We start from the raw sequence: 19,780 nt of genomic DNA, 5'->3' as shown, positions 1-19,780 counted from the left end.
AGTCTTCGTCGCTGCATGGTACGTGCCATCACCTATCCGTCTTCGCAAACAGCAAGCAGCCCTACTATTTCGAAAATCTTGATGGTGAATTACTCTTCTCTTCTCCCGTCTCGCTCTTGTGCCGCTTATACCAAGGCGCTATGAGTGTCAATGCAATTGAGAGGTGACCGAGTTGCTTTCCCAACTGCGAAATACATAGCCGCAAGTACGCATACCCATGATGAACAAGCCTGACACCTCAATCTAAAAACAAGCGACCGTGTACTTACAGCCACGTTCTCGAACCCAAGTTCCGAGCTCGGCGATAATGCAAAGAGCTCACAGCGCGCCACGCATCACCGCTCCTCCGATCACACTGCATACTGCACGCTGCAGGGAGTCTATCGAACAACGCCGAAACACCAGCTATCGTGAACTAGCGGGCATTGATACCACTACGCTAGTTCTGCGCCTGATGACCTTCTGGCAAGCTTCCGGTTCGTCCGTTGGTGATCAGAACACCCAGCTAATGGTCAAAGCGTGCCAGCGTACCTCGCCAATTCATGCCGCGACGAGCGAACGAGCACATACTGTACCCCAAGACAGCGGCATACGTAAGAAAGAGGCTGAACACGAGAGTGTCAGCTCCCAAAAACCCCTCTTTCTAGAAAGATAACCGTGCACAAGACCACGTGAGCACAGCTGATCTCAGCATCCCCCTCACCAGCATAATGCCCGCTCCCTTCGTACAACCTCCCAAATCCCTCACCTCACCCTTACTCCCGCACATCGGCGATGCAAACCTTCAAAGCGCCCAGACCATCTCTCTCAAGTGCACACACGACAGAATGACGAAAGTAACTCGCAGTTAAGGGATAAACAGAGAAAATGGGAAGCGAACGCCAGCATGCGTTGATTTAGGTCAAACGTCACAGGCACCGTGATGTGGGCCAATGGGCTTGCTAGCGCGGCCGGCCGCTAACCCCACAAACATGCAGGTGAGGGCCGTGCTAACCGGATGCGGGGCTAGGCACGTGGATTATGTTTTGGGGGACCACGGGGTTGACGTCGGTCGGTCGGTCGGTCGCTATGGTTGCTGCGTTGGTTTGCTGGCGTTTTCTGAGGGATTATAAGAAGGGGGGTGTGTGTGCTCGTGGTGGGGAGGTGAGCTGGTACTTGAGGCTTTTAGGCTTCTGCTGCTTCTGGATTTCTACTGTATCGAGGCTTTCGTTTGGGTATCTGAGTGGGTAGCTTTGTTTGTTGTATCAATTCAACGTCATCCCTCTTAGGTCCCGCGGACCCTGAGTCTCGCGTGGTACTCACCGACCTTCCTTCCTGCAGTGCACGTGTGGGGCTGATCTTCCTTTCTTTACTGGGGCCACGGAGCTATTGTGCTTTCCCTGGTTCTGTAATTTCTCTTGTCTTGTTGGGAGGGAAGGCATAAGAGGACTGTCAGCAAACATCTTCCTGCTTTCTTTGTTCAATTTCCACGTCTTCAATTGCCTATAGGACGACCATCCAACAACATCACCCCGGGGCCTGGACATACAACATGCTCAACCAACACAACCTCACCACTACCACCCTACACCCGTGCTACGACCCAACCATACCACGACCCCACCCAAGCATGTTCCCGGAAACGCACATCCACATGCTCATCGCAACGCTCGCCCTCCTCCTCCCCACCCTAACAGCCCTCTACATCCACAAAGACTACCGCGCCTTCCTCTCCCTCGGCCCCGGCGGCACCCCAGCAACCCCCCTCGGCTACCTAAAAATCAAACTCCTCTCTCTAATCTGCCTGCGCGACCCCCACCGCCCCATCGCCATCCCCCCACACTTCCGTCCGCAAAAAGGCTATTTCACCGCCTCCTCGCTACCCACTCGCAAAGGCACGAAACCGCTAATCCGCGGTATTGCGCCGCAGAGACAGCAGACGCAGAAGAGCGGGCAGGCGGTTTATGCGTGCTTGGTAGCCAAGATCAAGGGTCTTGCGGCGGATCCGGGGAATAGGTTGTTGGAACGTACGAGTTGCTTTGAGAAGCATAGTTCGGGGTTGTTTACCAGTGTGCCGATTACGAGGACGTGTGGAGGCGAGATTTGTCATGCGCATCCGAGTGATGGGTCGATGCATATGACGTTGCATCCTGCGGATGCGAATCTGTTGATTGAGATGGGGTGGGGTGAGAGACATCCACTTGCGAGGGGGGGTTGGTGTAGGAAGTTTGTGCCGAGAGAGTTTATGCTGGTTTATGCGCCGAGGGATGAGGCGGAGGTGGAGGTTGTGGCGGAGGTTATTGCGGCGGGGATCTGGTGGGTTAGTGGTGTTGATGTTAATGGAGATGCGGAGGGGCCGAGGAGGAAGAGTGCTGATGTTGCGGCTCTTGGCGAGGAGATGGAGGGGAAGGAGTGTTGGGCTTGTAGGGTGAATGGGTGTGGAGGAAATCAGGTTGAGAAGATGACGAGCGAGGCGTGAGGAAAGGATTGGAGAGGAAAAGAGTTATGGGAACAGATTGATTGGGATTGCCGGTTTTGCTCGTTCAAGCATGGCGTTTGGGGTTTTTGGACATTCGGGACACAGGGTATGGGGCATCGAAATCGGGCATTCGTGCGATGTACGATAGGCATAACGGTGGTCGACATACAATCATCTTTCGTACCGGGTATGAGACGCTTCGTGACAAAATACGCATGCCCAAGCACACCACCGGTGCGCGTTGTCAGTCCATCACGCCCGTCCGCTAGACCTCTTCAACCCAAATCTTCCCCGCTGTCATCAACCAGATCCTATTTCCCACCCTGCCTAACCCACTCCTCATACTCCCTCCTCTTCCCCTTAACATCCCAGAACCCCTTCCTCCCCTCCCCCTTCCCGCCAATCCCGCCATCTAACCCCAAAAACGCATACGGATCGCCCTCACTCAAGACCTCCTCGCCCTCTTTTGTGTAGTAGCCCTCGCCGTGTCGTCCTTCCCGCGAAATCTGGCCCGCCCATTGCGCGTATTGTATTGGCTTTAGTGGCGCAAACGATATGACGATGCCGAGAGAGAGGATGAGGATGGAGGTGAGGAGTTCGAGCGAGATGTCGAGGGGGAGGGGCGTGGATGCGAAGGTTGCGGTGTGTTCGTGGGTCGAGTAGACGCTGGTGGGGGTTAGTTGGTGCGTAGGGATTGTGCGCTTATGCTCGTATGACCCTCTGTTTGGGGATATGGAGATATGAGCTACGTGTACACGTACGCATGTGTGAGGAAGAGCGCGCCGATGCCGTTGAGGGCCGTCCCTAGGATGGCCATTGCGAGGTTTGGTGGACCGTGTGCGGCTTGTTGACTTTTCGAGAGTCTGACGTCGGCGATAACCGGCTGTAAGTTGGAAAGTACAGGGTCTGGCGAGCTATGTGTCGATGTAGCGCAGAAGGCGGGTGGGTTGGTGGAGGTCGGTGTTGGTGATGCGAAGCGACGAACTTCACTTTTGCTTGGCGCCGACAGGTGATCCGCCCGCAGACCCTGAGGTCTACATCATCACGACGTTCATCTTGTCAACTATCAACTCACTCCTGTTCAGCGACGCCAGTGACCTTGGACAGAATTACAATGTAAACCGTAGTACATCATCTAGGCTACAGTCTCTAAACGGCACATATCCTTCTTCGTCAAGCGACGTACGGCGTACAGACACCCATGCGCGCTGACGCCGACTGCTGCAGAGTCAGCAAGGATGTCAAGGCAACAGTCTACACGGCTCCGCCATTGGATCCCTAAAGGTTAACGCCTACTATGTCCGCGTTAACAGCGTTCGGAGAAGAGCTCGGAGAACACGGTCTCCGCCCAAATGTGCGAGAATGATGTTCGGGGGAGCATCGTACTGCGCCGGCTTTGTGTAGCAATGTCAACATAAGAGTGAAGATGCCTGGAAGGATAGACCCGGCTATCATCTAGCTGGTATCGTTGCCTTCCAAAGATATCGCCTACTCTCCTCTACCTACGGACTTCAATCTCTAGTCCTACTGCGTTGTGCATGCGTCCAAATACTAGCAATTCATCAAAGCAACTCTCTAGTCCCACCACCGCAGTAATGGCGACCTCACAACCCCACCCCCTAAACATCCTCATCACCGGCGCCGGCGTCTGCGGCCCCCTCCTCGCCCTCATCCTCCAACGCAGCAACCCCACCCACACCATCACAATCCTAGAACGCTACCCCTCCCTCCGCACAGGCGGCCAGCAAATCGACCTAAAAGCGCACGGCATCCCCATCATGCAGAAACTTGGTCTCCTCGAAACACTCCGGCCCTACTGTGTCCATGAAAGCGGTCTAGAATTCATTAATGGAAACGGCAAGAGCTTGATGCAGTTTGGTGTGACGGCTGCGGGGGAGAATCCGGGAAGGACGCTGACGAACGAGTTTGAGTTTATGAGGGGGGATTTTGTGAGGTTGGTTTATGATATCAGTCTCCAGGAGCGCGAGATATTGGATGAACAAGGGTATGGTGGGAGTTTGAAGTATGTCTTCGATACGACCATCACTGCATTCTCACCAAATCCATCGACAAAGACAACAACAGTGACTTTCTCCACGGGCTCGACATCGACATTCGACCTCGTCATCGCCGCAGATGGCCAATCGTCACGGACCCGCCGCCTCGCCTTCGGTCAAGAAACCAGTGACGCGTCTTTCAAATCCCTAAACATACACGCCGCGTACTACAACGTCCCGCGCCTGCCCACGGAAAACAGTCTCGCGCGTATCTACTTCGGTCCGCAGAACCGCATGGTCATGACACGCACGGGCGACCGTCCCGTCACACAAGTCTACCTCTTCCTCTTGAACAACCGTGAGGAGCGGGCGAGTCGCATGAGGGGTACGTATAAGAAGCCATTGGATGAGCAGAAGGCTGTTTGGACCGAGGAATATGGTGATGCGGGATGGGAGTGTCCGCGGTTTCTGAAGGGGTTGGAAGGGGCAAAGGATTTCTACGCTACAGAGATTGGGCAGGTTAAGATGCCAGCTGGGCAATTGTATAAAGACCGGGTTGTCTTACTCGGAGACGCGGGGTATTGTCCCTCTGCTTTTACGGGCATGGGGACAACACTATCACTTATCGGCGCGTATGTCCTCGCTGGTGAATTAGCGAAGTGCGGCAGTGATGTCGACGCAGCGCTGGACGCGTATCAAGAGGTGATGAAGCAGCCGGTTGAGGAGTGTCAGGAGCTGGGGCCATTGGTGAAGGAATGGAGGTTCTTTCCGGAGTCGGCATGGGGAGTTTGGGCCGTGGGCTGGGTGCTTTGGTCGATCTCGACAGCGAGGGTGGACAAGGTGTTGGGGTGGCTTGCGGGGTGGCTGCCGGAGGGGAAGGAGAAGAGGTGGGAGTTGCCGGAGTATGAGCACCTGAACTTGAGGGCGCCGAAGATGGAGTGAGGTGGACCGGGAGGAAGATGGATATCGATGCCGTGGCAGGTGATGAGAGGTTGGGGCGGGCGGAGTTTGTACTGTATGCATGCGCTGCGATGCGATGATACCAATCCCAACTCATGGTTATGAATGATGTAACACGATTGCCCCATCGTTTTCAAGAAGCCGATTCGAAAGCGATATGCAACGACTCATGTCTTCTTCTGCCCAGAAAGTCGCTTCCTCGCTCTTTGCCATCTTGACTCACCGCCTCCGCGATCAAGCAAGCTGTCCATCACCTGTTGCATGTCCCTTTTTCTTTCTTCAAACTCCGTACTCCAGATTCCAGGGTGTTCAAAACGCGTTACAAACACTTCCCACTTCTTTGCATCCAGCACGCCTAGCAAGCGAGAAGCATGTGATAACTCCTCTTTCGATAGGGTTAGGCCTCTGCCACGAACGTAGCTTACGAGATTGAACAGCACAGCGAATTCTAGAAAGCTGCTGATGGTGCCTTTGAATTTCCGAGGCACGATGTCGTCGTATACAGTCGCGTATATCGTTGCGGTACGGCCGACTTCATCTAGGAACTTGACTGGGCAGATGTTGAGCCGCTGTTCTAGTCGCAGTGCGTACTCGAGGCAAGATAGGAAGTGAGAAGCCTTGGTATTGGTGGTCCCGGCGACAGTCTTGAATAGACCTAGTTGACCGTTGGCCCAGTGCCATTCAGGATCGAAAGCATCATGCCCGGTGTTGTCGAGTATGATGTTCCATATTCGTTGAGATCGGACAAAGTCTTTCGCAATGCGGTGTGTCCAGGTAACACGAGACGCTATAGGTGGTTAGCTATAGTCGGATCAGTAATGGAACTCCAGCCTACCCTTGGACAATCCAGACCTTGCACTTCCCCACTGGCATTCTGTCTCTAGAAAGCCTCTGCATCGGGAAATCAATCGGCGATTCATCATTTCGAGACGCTCGAATATTTCATTGTCTGACAGCGGCCGGGCTTCATTCCTCAATGCCGCGTCATCGTTGTTACCGTCCGCAAACCATAACTCGAGCAGAAGAGGCCGTGGTTTTATCGTCATCAGGCGGAGGATTTGCGACGCGTGCTTGAGATGTTTCGTGTCCAGACGTCCGAGGAGTGTGGTGAACAGTTGCTCTAGTCCAGATGGCATTGTCTCGAGCCGAGCAACAAGACTGACCATGCGGGCTGTATGTGGCAAATCATCAAGCAATACTTGCACCACGATGTGTGCCCAGAGAAAGATACCGGCCGCCTTCTTAGCTATACCTTTGACCAGTTCAGTTTCGCGAGTGAGATCCGTTTTGCTGAGCTTGACGTATACTTGCGACCTTGCCAGGGAGGCCGTGACGTAGTTGCAGATATCCTGGCGATTCAAAAGTTCAGGGCGTAGATTATGCTGGCCTGTGAATGCGCGAAGGAGCTCTGGTGAAGATCGACTGGCAACGCAAACCTTGACATGTGGATATTTGGCTATGTCTTTGATCAATTGCAGAATATCTTTCAGATTACCTTCGAATTCGTCTAGGCCATCGATTGCGAAGAAGAACGATGTTGGTTTGCTGGGCGTTGAGATCATTGTTATGAAGGCCTGACGCAATTCAAGCCATGTGAAAGGTTGTCGACCTCCGCCAGAAGTAAGGAATCGTTGCCAGCGATGATGAAAGACCTGGATCAACGTCTCCGTGTCGCCTCTGAGCGCAGCGTGAAGCAAGCTTTGTAGAAGTCCCATACGCGATCTTTGCATGTCGTTGCCCAGACTAGAGGAGAAAAAGCTCGCTTTGATGAGTGTCCTTCCTTTGGCCCAGGCGCGCAGGTGGGTGGCGGTGCGAGGGTGACTAGACACGAATTTCATCAGCGTACTCTTCCCAGTACCCGGCTTGCCACCGATCCGATATGTATTGCTACACCCTGTTGCTGTGAGCCACCGAGGAAAGGCGTCGACGTCATCATTGTTGGGCTGTTCGGGACTTGCATCAAAGATCCATTGCGAGGTTCCTGGGTGCGCAATAGGAATCGCCTTGTATCGATCGTGCATGCCAGTGAAATGCAAGCGCGCCAATATCAAGCTAACGAAACGGCGTTCCACATCATTGCTTACGACGGAGTTCTCGAATGTGTCTGAAAATGCCGAGACATCAAATGTCTCCGTGGTCTTCCAATCGTGATGCGCGATGGACTGGAGTAGAAGTACATCAGGTCCTGTACTTCCATCCACCGGAAACAGCTTTCTCTCCAAATGAATTGAATGATGTTGAGCCGCATGCTGTCTATGATCTGGGTCAATGTGTGATCGCATTGGTGACGTCTCACTGACCGGAGCGAGGCAAGCAGAGCGACATCTACTTGCTTGCGGATAGAGCCAAGTTTATCCGCAAGATCACATATCGTCTTCTGACTGTAGTACAAGCTCAGAATGCTGCGTAGTCCTTGTGCAAGTACCGTCTGCTCATCCACGTCATGGTTGCGCTTCGCTTGATCCAGTGTGGCCTGTAAGATCTTCGCCACTCCCCCGCTATCGTTCGCCAATGCAATCAGCCGCGCATCTGCGCTCTCCTGATCGGGGGATATATGAGACTTGTAGTATACGCGTCGTGCCTTCTCAAATTGTTGTGATAAGTCGCCGAGATTAGCGATGGCGTCATCGAGCAGTGTAGCTTCCCCTAGGGTGGTGCCGGTGGATTTGTGTACTTTGCCCACCTTGTCCTTCTGGACCACTTTGCTCGAAAAATCGACGAGTTGTAGGACAGCTGAAGCCAGTGATACAGCCATCTGAGACTCCATGGAAGTGCGAGGTGTTACAGAGGGACATTGTCGATACGATCAGATAGGATAGAGAGTGACGGCTAAGGCGGCAGAGGATTGTGTTCACGCGCTTCGCTAAGGCTTCTGGCATCATTTAGCTCAGCCATGTTGGTGTAGTCGACCAGTCAGTATGAAAGAAGGGCGTGATGACAACAAGGGCTTGCTTTCTGCTGCTACCCAGTGTGCCTCAAGCAAATCTATACTCTTCTTAGTCATCGCAATGACGCGCGAGGATCCGATGGTGGGAGCATGGTCTGCTAACTGTGGAAACTCGAGTCGAAAACTGTGACCAAGAAGGAAATGCGCTAGAAGACATGTGAAGAGCGATTAGGGTTTGGGAGTGGAGAGCGGTGAAAGACCCGCAGCCGTGGTTCGCGCTATGCGAACTCGTCTTCTCTAGCCTTGCGGACCGCCGAGGTGCACCGTGCGCCAGGTAAGCTTTCCCGACCGTCGCTGATTGCACGTCACTCCACGACACATGACCATGGCCGAGTACTGGAAATCAACAGTAAGTCAGACCAAGACTGATAAGCTGCGTCATGCGCTAATTATACTACAGCCGAAATACTGGTGCAAGTTCTGCTCTACGTTTGTGAAGGACACCAAATTCGAACGCGCGCAACACGAAGCGACCGGCCGCCACCAAGGCAACATCCAGCGCAGTCTCAAAGGACTCCATCGCGAACAAGAAAACGAAAAGCGCAACCAGGCGCGCGCACAAGCAGAGGTCGCACGTCTAAATGGCCTCGTACCATCCGCATCCACGCCTTCCGTCGCAACTGGTGTAGGCGGCAAACCTACATATGAGAAGAAACCACAACAGAAGGCGACAGTAGATGACAGGAAAAGACAATGGGAGCAGTTAGCAGCCATGGGCGTGGCGCTTCCTGCGGCCGCAAGAGGCGATATGGCGATAGCAGGTGAATGGAAGACGGTCAAGGAAGAAGTCGTCGGAGAAGTGACGGAAGATGGAGAGTTTAAGGCGTCGTCGTTGAACAAGGGCGTACGGAAGAGGCAACTTGACGAGGATGAGGAGGAACGGGAAGCTGCTGGGGAGCTTATAACGAAACGGAAGGGCTGGGGACATACCTACAAGAGTTTCCCAGGCAGCAAGGGCGACGATGACGATATCGAGAGTTTGCTCGGGAAGAAGAAGCTACAAGCCGAAGTGAAGAAAGAAGACCAAGAAGATGTAGTGAAAGCCGAAGTTGAAGATGACAGCGGCACGAACACCCTTCAGGATATACCCACGGCCGAGGAAGCGGAGGCTAAGGCTGCTGAGACTGTTGTCAAGAAGGAAGAGGACGCGCCAGCTGCTCCGGCTGTGGTCTTCAAGAAGAGGAAGAAGGCGAAATGAACGACATCACCAGCGACACAACCCACAACATCTGCACCAAACGCTCACGCTACTACCCATCTCGTCCCAGACCTCTCTTATATCAGCGCCAATTTGAACTACAGACGAGAGTGGACTTTCGCAATAAGCCCGGGAAACTTCAAATGAGGTTTGCCGGTGAGGATGAGCAGGCGCGTGCAGCGGTATATCATGACCATCCACCACACGGGTCCAAATGACTACCCGGATGAAGAATCTGATTATCGAAGAGCTGCATGTAGCTAGTGTAGTACTGTTTTCAGGTGTCTTTGTGAAGGAGCAACCAATGGCGGAGCGGAGAGTGCAAGTAGGACTTTAGACTTAGCCAGGGCTGCCTCCCAGGGAACTAGACAGACTAAGGTGAAGGCACACCAAGTTCACTGTATTATCACAAACACATGCCATACTCTAAATACACTCGATGCTTGATTCCCTCCAACCGTGAGCTGCTCGTTTAACATCCACTACCCGATCGGCGCATGCACCTAAACCTTAAACCCCTGCCCAAACGTCTGCCAAGTAGCGTCAACCGCGAGATCGCGTCGCCAACACCAGACAACTGTCGCGCTGCACCACAACGTGCGCCTCAACCACAAACCCTCCACCACCGCACCCAGTACTCCTCATACTCCTTTCATGGTCGCGTAATAGCATGATTCAACTGCTAGTGACACACACGCGACCATGCATCTCATTAAACCACAGTGGTTAACTCATCCCGGTGGGTGCACCCGCGCATGCATGCCCTTTTCTGCTAGCATCTTACTGACATGCATTCCTACTAGGCGAACAGAAAGACTTTGAAGTATACAGCTGCCACGTTTCCCCTGATGGATCGCGCCTGGCCACAGCCGCCGGAGGTTCGTCAACCCACCCTCGATACCCACGGGATGCGCTGCACCTCAGAATATTGCTAACACGCATCTATAGACGGCTACGTACGTGTCTGGTCTACCGAGGCCATTCTGAATTCCAACGACCCCTCGTATACGAAGCCGAAGCAGCTCGCGGCTGTCAGCAACCACTCCGGCACCATCCATGCGGTCCGCTTCTCTTCCAACGGCAAATACCTGGCGTCTGGCGCAGACGACAAGATAGTGTGTGTCTATGCGCTCGACAAGAATGCGCCGACACATACAGCATTTGGTGGGTAGGCATCAGGCAGGTACAAGGGACGTAGGCTGATAGCATTACAGGATCGAACGAACCGCCGCCCGTCGAGAATTGGCGCGTCATTCGTCGCCTCATAGGACACGACAACGACGTACAAGATTTGGGCTGGTCATTTGACTCATCAATATTGGTGTCGGTGGGGTTGGACTCGAAAGTGGTAGTCTGGTCTGGGCATTCTTTCGAAAAGTTGAAGACGCTATCAAACCACCAGAGTCACGTCAAGGGCATAACATTTGATCCCGCCAACAAATACTTCGCTACGGCTAGCGATGACCGCACCATCAAAGTCTACCGATTCAACTCCCCGCCCCCGAACGCCTCGCAGCAAGACCAGGTCAACAACTTCGTCCTGGACCACACCATAACCGCACCCTTCCAAACCTCCCCGCTTACCACTTACTTCCGCCGCTGCTCGTGGTCACCCGACGGCGCACATATCGCTGCCGCAAACGCTACAAATGGGCCAGTCAGCTCCGTCGCTATTCTTGCGCGTGGAACCTGGGATGGAGATATCAGTCTGGTCGGCCACGAAGGGCCCGTTGAAGTAACCTCGTTTTCCCCAAGGCTGTTTTACCGGGATGAGCCAAGACCAGAAAAGGACGGAACCATTAACCAGCAGACGGTTACTATTGTCGCTTGCGCCGGACAAGACAAATGCCTGAGTGTGTGGAATACGAGCTTCCCCAGGCCGTTCATGTGCTCGCAAGAGCTGGCTAGCAAATCCATCTCCGACTTGGCATGGTCACCAAACGGAGAGACGCTATACGCAACGAGCTTGGACGGCAGCATCATGACTCTTGTTTTCGAACCCGGAGAACTCGGCTACCCAGCGACATTTGCGGAGAACGAAAAGACACTCGCTAAGTTCGGTGCCGGAAGAAGAGTTGGTATCATCGAGGGCACAGACGCGCTACTTCTGGAAGAGAGCAGTAAGAGTGGGGAGCTGAAGGGCGTTCAAGGCAGGATGGGTGCACTAATGGGCGACGGAGGTGCAGTTCAACCACCGACTATCACGAACGGCACCAACGGCGTCACTCCCTCAACAACCCTTACCAACGGATCGGGCGCCGCAGCACCACCACAAGCCCCGGCTGAGCCACCCCCAGACGTGAGGGTCGAGAAGCTCAAGCAAAGAGTGACTGTTACGAAGGATGGCAAGAAGCGTATAGCGCCTATGCTAATGTCATCCTCGTCCGGCGTTGGCGAGTCCTCGTTACCCCAAACACAGCTCCTTTCTGCGACGACAACGTCAGGCGGCAGAAGTGACAATCCCCACAACATTCTAGACCTTTCAAAGCCCTACGATGGTTTCCCGAGAGGCGGACTTGCATCCATGCTGATCGGGAACAAGCGGAAGTTCGCAGAGATCGAAGGCGATGAGGACCGGCAAGTGGAGAAACGACTGGCTGGTTCGGTGAAGCCTGGAGGCGCAGCAATCGTGCTAAACAGTGAAAATGGTCTTATTCCTCCCGCTGCTGCAGCTGCTAAGAACAACGAAATGACAGAGCCTCCAAAAGTCCTAAGACCGGCCATCGTCAACCCTTCCATGGCCCTCGCCCAGGTACGGTTAGCCGTGCCGAAAGTGAGAAGCGTCATCGTGCGAACTATGGACGGCAGCGAGCCACCGCAGAGTGGTGTCGACGCCAACACAGGCAAAGCGGAAATACCAGACACGGTCGTTTTAGAAGCGCGCAATGCCAGCGGACCATCACGGACGGGACGGCCACAAGACCACGACCCTACGCGGTTGACATGCACCAGCAAAGGACAGTCACTTTGGCAAGACTTCTTACCAAAGGCTGTGCTCTTGGTGACAGGCAACACAAACCTATTCGCTGCAGCATGCGAGGACGGATCAGTATACGCATGGACGCCAGCCGGTCGACGGACGCTCAACGCCATGGTTCTCGAAGCACAACCGGTAATCATGGACTGTCGCGGCTGGTGGCTAATGTGCATAACAGCAGTCGGCATGTGCTACGTCTGGAATCTCAAGACGATGTCTGCACCCCACCCACCCATCTCCCTAGCACCCATCCTGGACGTCGCAGCCTACGCCCAAGGACCCCACCTCACCCGGTCCCCCGGCATCGTCTTCGCACGTCTCAACTCAGCAGGCCGCATCACAGTAGCCATGTCCAACGGCGAGGGCTATACCTACAACCCCGACATGTACATCTGGCAACGCATATCTGAGCCGTGGTGGGGCGTTACAAGTCAATACTGGAACTCTACCGATTCCTCCGTCGGCAACATCCGCTCTTCGAAAGACAACAACGCCGCACCGAAAGAAAAAGACGACCAGGTCTCTATGGAAAACATCTCAGCAGGCATCATCCCCGCGCTCGAGCGCAATACAACAAACCAATCCCTCCTGCAAGGCCGCGCCTTCCACCTCCAGCGCCTCATCAAGATCCTCGTCTCTGCAGAAGGTTACGAGACCTTTGAGAGTTCGGCCAGTGTTGCTCATCTTGAGAACCGTGTCGCTGCTGCCCGTACACTGGGTGCAAGAGAAGAGTTCAAGATCTACCTCACCATGTACGTCAAGCGTCTCGGTGCCGAAGGTCTCAAAGGCAAGATCGAGGAGCTACTCCGCAGTCTTATGGGCAGTCTCGTCTCAGAAGAGGAAGAAGGCAACGACGAGCAAGACGAGGCCATGAAAGAGCCGGAAGAGATTTGTGGCTGGAAGAGGGAAGAGTTGTTGAAGGAAGCCGTGTTGATTCTAGGTAAGTTTCTCTTCTTCCCTACTATGTCGCGAATACAGTATACTAACCTCCCATGTAGGAAAACACCGCGACCTCCAGCGTATAACAGTCCCATACGCCCGTCTTCTTGGTATCGTAGCGGAGGGTCAGCGTCAAGATGACCAAGCTATGATCACGGATATGTAGCTTTCTTCTCTCATTTGTTGATTCACTTCTTCTTTTGTACTAAAAGCATCACTATAGCGACACAAGGTGGCTTGAGGGTTAGGCAACACGTACGTCAGGCGTCCATTGGCGTTGCTGGGAAGAACGGTATCACCTTTTTTTGTGGGGGAAAGGAGTGGATATTCACGTAATTGTAGAACAGTCTTGGTGGCGAAACGGAAGGCTATTTGTCCGCGATTGCAGCTGCAGGTTCGAATGAGATTAGTGAGAGTCGCTTGTCACAAAACATCGCAATGCGTGTTGAACGTGCCAAAGATTTCGAAATAAAGATATTTGAGTCTCACTCGCAGGGTATCTATCCAGAATTCTTTACACACACAGATCCAGAACGCCTCCCATCCCCCCTCTCTCTACTTCCTAAACAAACTCGTCTGACTCCCCACCAGCGGATTAGGCTGAAACTCCATATCATTCCCGCCCCCGCCCGCAAAAAGCGGCACACTATCATCATCCACCCTACTCCTCGGCTTCATCTCCTCCCCCCTCGCAATCTCAATCGTACTAATCACCGGCAACGCCAACAACAGCAACGGTAACAATTGACCGAAACTCCAGTTCCCTTCACTGGGTCCCACGAGATGAACAGACTGGGGTGGATGACCGAAAGCCTGGGACTCGAGAACGACGCGTATAGTAGCGCCGACGCCCATGGCGAGACAGGCGAAGAGACCGACGACTTGCACCGTTTTGAGCCATTTGGGATTGGAGCGGTTGTGCAGGTACCATGTTGCGAAGCCGAAGGTTAGGACTTGGCCTGCGATGACGGCGATGGTGCCGGCGATGGAGAGCGCGGCGTTTCCACTTCGGCCTTTACTTTCTACTTCCCAGACGCATGCAATAGGTAACCTGGGCTCCATGTCTTTCATGACCGTCTGTAGGATGAATACCCCAGAGAGGATGCCCAGGAACATGTTTACGAGCATGAGGATCTGCCGGATCCAGCGCAGCACCCAGTCGCGCTTGAAGTCGTTGACGAGGGCGAGGAGGGTGGCGAGGTTCGTGGCTGTTGATAGCAGGGAGAGAAGCCAGATGATGAAGAAGTGGTAGGGGACCATTGTTTTCATCTTTGCGAGGCCGACGGATTGGATGCCGATTCCGGTGAGGATCTGTTGGTCGGAGAAGGATTGCAGCAGTTTGCGGCTGATGGGAGCCGAGGTGGATTTTCGGAGGCCGAGCAGGATTATGGTGGCGGAGAGGAGGATGGAGAGGATGTTGGTTATTATGAAGGAGAGGAGGGTCTGGGGGTTGGTGTTAGTCGGGAGGAGAGGAGGATTGGGAGGAGGGGGACGTACGCCTGCGCCTGCTACTCCTGCGTCGGTGTTTGTCGTCTCGGGGACGGTGGAACAGTTGAACGCCATGGTGGTGTCTTCGCTCTTCTTCTCTGTTCGGGTGGTTGTGGTGGTGTCGAAGAAGTGTAAGCGCGTCAGGCCAGCATGCGCAGAGTCGTGATGTGGTATCGCAAAGTTCAAATCGCAGTCGCAAAGTCGCAAATACGCGCAACAACCAGAATGCCGTTAAAGAAAGAGTCGACCCGTATCGCGCAAGTTCACCAGGAAACCAACAAGAGACCAAGAACGAAAGTGAAAGTAACAGAAAGCAAGAACCTCAGCACAGCCTCACACAATGTCATCATACCCTACCAGGATCCCTCTCTCCATCGCATCTCCCATCTAATTTAAGGCATGTAGGCGAATCCGCCTTTCCCATAACCATCCACTATCCCAGGGGTAAAAGGATCGACAGCGTGAAACAAGGCGGTAATGCCGGCCAATAGCCGATCTCTGCCCGTTGACATCTGTGGCGTAAGCGCGCAACCTGCGACGTGTGCTGGGCCAGTTAGAGATGCGGGGTAGGATATTCCATGGATGGACGATGGTGGTGGGTTATGCGTTGAGGGTGAGAAGGAAGTGGAGTTTGCAGGCGTTTTTAGGTGCGAGGGCGCTTGCGCAGGGGAGAGGCGGGCGTGCAGGAAGGGTCCGCTGGCGTGGTGCGTAGCGTGGAGGCGGATGTTGGCGGATCTCAACTTTATCGGCTCATTCTGCATTTCTTGATCTACGCCTTTGTTCAGGGTCATGAATGTTTGTATAAATTGGCTATCGCTGAGTTGCATGCGGTGGTGCAAACTATCTAGCAGTGCTGATACATCCGTTGCGCATCTCGTCCATTTCACTCCTCCGAAGGCGCGGACGCCGGCTTACTCGTCGGCGCATACGCGCTCTTACCTCTGATCTTCGCACCTTGGAGGTAAAACCAAACTGGCACAGGTATCATCGCAGCAGCGAAACATCCAAGTAGAGTCGAAGCCCATTCAACGCCCATACCCTCGAACATCTCTTTCGCGAAGAGAGGAAACGCTGCTCCCCATATGCTACGAAGGAACGTGTTCGCTGCAATCGCCGAAGCGGCAAACTAGTTAACATGTTAGCAAGAACCTCGAAACACGGGGATGCGGGCTCTTCTTACCATGAGATAGGCGTCGATGATATAGTTGAACGACTGCAGAAAGATACTCATGATGCCAAATCCGATGAGCAATCCAGAGCACGTAGGCACGATCCAATGGATATCCGCGCGATACCCAGTCCATCCGAACCAGAACAAGCCTCCCGCGAAAGCGACACCACCCACGATAACCTCGGGTAACCGCCACTCCGGGATAGGAACATTGTTGTTCGCAGCAAGCTTCTTCTGGTATCCCGGCTGTCTCGCAAAGATAAACACTCCGGCAAACAACTCCCCAATGATCATTCCGAAGAACGGAAGACCACCAACACCGGGGTTCATGCCATGGACGCCCTGGAATACGATCGGATATGCCGTGAGGAAGAGGTATAGCAATCCGTAGATGAAGGCGATGTATATACTGAGCAGCAGCACAATGCGCTCCGTAACCAGCATCCTCAGGGGCCTCGAAAAGTTCTTCTCGATAAGTTGGCGGAAGTCGACTTCTATCTCTTCTTGCTTGGCGTGGATGCCCCAGTTCTTTGTGCGGCGGCGCAGTTCGGCGGCTTTTGCGACGAGGATGATGGGTGGGTAGGATTCGTCGAGGAAGAGGAGCATGAGGGTGAAGGAGGCGAAACCCATGAAGGAGCTGTAATGGGATGGTTAGTATACATGTTCCTTGTAGAAAGGAGGGAGGAGGAAGGGGGAAGTGCTTACACAAGGTACTGAGTCCATCGCCACGAATTCGACATGACGATGAAGCCGCCGATGAAAGGAGCGAGGAAAGGACCTGTAAAGACCATTACACTGAACAAGCAGATCGCTATTCCACGCGTCCTGTTGGCGAACATGTCGGCGAAGACTGCGGCAACGATCTATGTCCATATTAGCACCTTTGTCCCATCTATCAAGCATTCGCACGAATACTCACGGTAATCGGACACGCGCCAAAGAACCCCGCGAAAAATCGACAGATCAAGATAGTCTGCAGATCCTTGGCCGTCGCACACGCAATGTTGAAGACCGAGAAGCCAAACGATGCCACCACAAGCGGCAATCTCCTTCCCTTGAGCTCTGAGAAAGGTGCCCAGAGAACGGGTCCCGTGGCGAATCCTAGGATGTACAACGATGTACCCAGTGTAGCGACCACATAGCCGACGTTGAACTGTAGCTCGATAGCTCTCGTCGCGGTACTGAAGATCGAACTAGCGAATGATGCTGTGACTGTCGTAAATCCCTAGACATACAGCACTTCGAGTTAGTCTACATCCATCAACTGAAAGCTGACGCGTCATGTTTCCGGACGACCTAACGTACCAACATAAGCGCAGTAAACAACTTCTTCCCCAACGCCCAGTTCTGCGCATGCAACGGATCATCTTCGCCATCGAACTCGACGACATAGTCTTCTTGGTTGCCGAGAGGAGGAGGATACGGTTTTCCTGCGCCGAACGCTGGTAGTGGGCGAGAGCGAGAAGACCTGCTGCGGAAGACACCGAGGCCACCACGAGCGGCGTCGCCAACTGTTTGCGAATGCTGACTCTTTGACGTGTGAGCGCGGCTCAAGGACGAGGCATCGTGGCGGAGGGCTTCGACGTCGGTCTGAGGATTTGTCTGGGTTGGGGAGGTGCGTGAGGTTGAGGTGGCCGCTGTGCTTGAAGAAGATCCTGTACACAATACACCACCGTCCTTCTCGTTGTCTCTCTCTAAAATTCCGGCCTGGACCTGTGCGAAGCTGTCTGGGCTAGCATCTCGTTGTGCCATCTTCTGCGTGTAGCGGTTCGTTGTCGTCCAAGATGACTACAAAGAGTCCAGTGCAATAACGGATACTGCGACCCGATGCTATACATATTCCATTCTTCGCGCATGTTTAGCGGTCAGTATAGTATGTTGAACGTCCGTTCCTCCGCGCCGAACTCCACAACAATGTTGATCCCAGAGCGCGAGCATCGGGGATATAAAAATGCACCGACGAAAGAGACATTGTTATTCGCTAGAGCCGAACATGCGAGCTTTGCGAGTCATAAGGAATGTTGCCAGTGTTTCGTATAAATCCTATGCTACTTTATATCCTCAACTGTTGGGATTTCTACAGACTGATTGTGCTGATCGCGGCGTTTGGAGTGCGTTGTGTGGTTGGTGTGGATGGATGGTTAGCCATCATGGCGCCGTGGAACCCCCGAATGCACGTCGACCATGACTAAGAAAGCAGCGAGCCAAGCCTTCTCTCATGGTTTGTATATAGGGGGCATGGTCCCGAGCCAGACTTTGTCCATCGACGTTAGGCAGTCAATGTCGCAGTCGCTGATGTCTAGGTTTGGCAGCCCTAGGTGCCACCATTCTCCGCGTCGCGGCCCAAGTGCTAAGACGTGTCGTTGCGCTAGCCCACCTACCGTTACCACTCGACTTGGGCAGTACTTATACGAGCCGCGCCCTCATCAGGCTTACCATTACTACGTCCACGCCTGTCCTATGTGATACATCAAGTCACAAGTGCATATGGCAAGATGTGTTGTTGTCCCGCAGTGGGAGTGGTATCTCTACCATGTCGTGATTTTTGGTATTCGTCTAGCAACTGCTCATAAAGACGTGAAACCGTCCGTCATGATCATGCATAGTCTTCATCAAAAGGTCATAAAAAGGGCGCGCCAACAAGAAGCATCTACAACTTCTGCATGGCAACGATGTCGGTGGACTGGACGTGGTCCTCGAACTCTTCGATCTGTTGCTGGAGCTCGTCGAGCGAGACCTTGTCGTCCTCGACGACCAAGTTGATCTGGAGCTTCTTGATACCGAAACCGACAGCAACAAGCTGGGAGGCACCCCAGACGAGACCCTCCTTCTCGATGGAAAGAACGTTCGCCTTGAGCTCGTCCATGTTTGTCTCGTCATCTGAACAACGTTAGCATACAAGCCGGTTGGCTAATATGGGAAAACACATACCCCATGGCTTGACGTCCATAGTGACGATAGACTTGGCAGCAGGCTTGACCTTTCCAGCCTTCTTTTTGTTGTACTCGGCCAGACGCTCCTCCTTGATCCTGGCAGCCTCGGCGTCCTCCTCCTCGTCGTCGCTGCCGAACAGGTCGACCTCGTCGTCGTCATCCTCAGCCTCCTTCTCAGGTGCCTTGGCGGGGTTGAGGGTGAGCTCGGAGGACTCGGGGCCGTAGGCGGTGAACTCCTTGGTAGGGTCGCCAGGAAGGGAGTCGAACTCGCCCTCGAAGGTGAGCATGTGGTTGTACCAGCGCCATGCGTATGGGTACTTCTCAGGCGCGGGGATCTGCTTGATTTGCTGGTAGACCTTTACATCGGCCTGCGATGGGGAGTAGCTGGGGCATGTTAGCCAATGACTCCTTCATGATGTCTAGGCAAGATGTAGAAGGAGGGAAGATAGATCAGAGTTGCGACAAGCGCGTGGTTTTGTATTCAGATAGCGGGGTCTTAAGCCGCCTCATTAACACGGACCAATTGTTCTCATCATGAAAACTTGGGGGGTGCGACGCAATGCAGGGGAGGTACAAAGCGGAGGGAGTTGTATGGCGGGGTAGGAACTTACCCAACAATGTAGCTGCGGGTCTTGACATAGTTGTTCAGGAGAGTCAGGCCTGCTTCGGAAACGAGATCGGTGAAACCCATAGTTGCAGATGTGGTTGCGAG

General features: G+C 53.7%; 9 protein-coding genes across 9 annotated transcripts; 4 read left to right on the top strand and 5 right to left on the bottom strand.

Annotated features, from left to right (window-relative positions):
- Positions 1-1,609: 1,609 nt before the first annotated feature.
- Positions 1,610-2,458, top strand: J4E85_009991 (uncharacterized protein; the record flags this gene model as incomplete). The annotated part of the gene is made up of 1 exon (XM_051474208.1): positions 1,610-2,458. The coding sequence occupies one exon, from the start codon at positions 1,610-1,612 to the stop codon at positions 2,456-2,458; it is 849 nt and encodes a 282-aa protein (XP_051321995.1).
- A 311-nt stretch (positions 2,459-2,769) lies between these two features.
- J4E85_009990 (uncharacterized protein) lies at positions 2,770-3,275 on the bottom strand (the record flags this gene model as incomplete). Its single annotated transcript, XM_051474207.1, has 2 exons — positions 2,770-3,124; positions 3,220-3,275. 2 exons carry the CDS (start codon positions 3,273-3,275, stop codon positions 2,770-2,772), a joined length of 411 nt encoding a protein of 136 aa, XP_051321994.1.
- Positions 3,276-4,053: 778 nt separating this feature from the next.
- On the top strand, positions 4,054-5,397 carry J4E85_009989 (uncharacterized protein; the record flags this gene model as incomplete). The annotated part of the gene is made up of 1 exon (XM_051474206.1): positions 4,054-5,397. One exon carries the CDS (start codon positions 4,054-4,056, stop codon positions 5,395-5,397), a length of 1,344 nt encoding a protein of 447 aa, XP_051321993.1.
- Positions 5,398-5,582: 185 nt separating this feature from the next.
- On the bottom strand, positions 5,583-8,182 carry J4E85_009988 (uncharacterized protein; the record flags this gene model as incomplete). Its single annotated transcript, XM_051474205.1, has 3 exons — positions 5,583-6,202; positions 6,251-7,236; positions 7,716-8,182. The coding sequence occupies 3 exons, from the start codon at positions 8,180-8,182 to the stop codon at positions 5,583-5,585; spliced, it is 2,073 nt and encodes a 690-aa protein (XP_051321992.1).
- A 499-nt stretch (positions 8,183-8,681) lies between these two features.
- Positions 8,682-9,560, top strand: J4E85_009987 (uncharacterized protein; the record flags this gene model as incomplete). Its single annotated transcript, XM_051474204.1, has 2 exons — positions 8,682-8,711; positions 8,763-9,560. 2 exons carry the CDS (start codon positions 8,682-8,684, stop codon positions 9,558-9,560), a joined length of 828 nt encoding a protein of 275 aa, XP_051321991.1.
- A 702-nt stretch (positions 9,561-10,262) lies between these two features.
- Positions 10,263-13,642, top strand: HIR1 (HIR complex subunit; the record flags this gene model as incomplete). The annotated part of the gene is made up of 5 exons (XM_051474203.1): positions 10,263-10,299; positions 10,364-10,438; positions 10,509-10,724; positions 10,775-13,477; positions 13,536-13,642. 5 exons carry the CDS (start codon positions 10,263-10,265, stop codon positions 13,640-13,642), a joined length of 3,138 nt encoding a protein of 1,045 aa, XP_051321990.1.
- Positions 13,643-14,031: 389 nt separating this feature from the next.
- Positions 14,032-15,039, bottom strand: J4E85_009985 (uncharacterized protein; the record flags this gene model as incomplete). Its single annotated transcript, XM_051474202.1, has 2 exons — positions 14,032-14,919; positions 14,974-15,039. The coding sequence occupies 2 exons, from the start codon at positions 15,037-15,039 to the stop codon at positions 14,032-14,034; spliced, it is 954 nt and encodes a 317-aa protein (XP_051321989.1).
- An 808-nt stretch (positions 15,040-15,847) lies between these two features.
- On the bottom strand, positions 15,848-17,887 carry J4E85_009984 (uncharacterized protein; the record flags this gene model as incomplete). Its single annotated transcript, XM_051474201.1, has 5 exons — positions 15,848-16,090; positions 16,145-16,772; positions 16,841-16,998; positions 17,055-17,360; positions 17,441-17,887. 5 exons carry the CDS (start codon positions 17,885-17,887, stop codon positions 15,848-15,850), a joined length of 1,782 nt encoding a protein of 593 aa, XP_051321988.1.
- Positions 17,888-18,785: 898 nt separating this feature from the next.
- On the bottom strand, positions 18,786-19,759 carry J4E85_009983 (uncharacterized protein; the record flags this gene model as incomplete). The annotated part of the gene is made up of 3 exons (XM_051474200.1): positions 18,786-19,015; positions 19,067-19,452; positions 19,680-19,759. The coding sequence occupies 3 exons, from the start codon at positions 19,757-19,759 to the stop codon at positions 18,786-18,788; spliced, it is 696 nt and encodes a 231-aa protein (XP_051321987.1).
- Positions 19,760-19,780: the final 21 nt, after the last annotated feature.

Source organism: Alternaria conjuncta, assembly GCF_024043145.1.
Source record: "Alternaria conjuncta strain BMP 0040 chromosome Unknown scaffold_20, whole genome shotgun sequence".
Taxonomy (NCBI): Eukaryota; Fungi; Ascomycota; class Dothideomycetes; order Pleosporales; family Pleosporaceae; genus Alternaria; species Alternaria conjuncta.
This window is presented reverse-complemented; position numbering and strand designations above follow the sequence as displayed.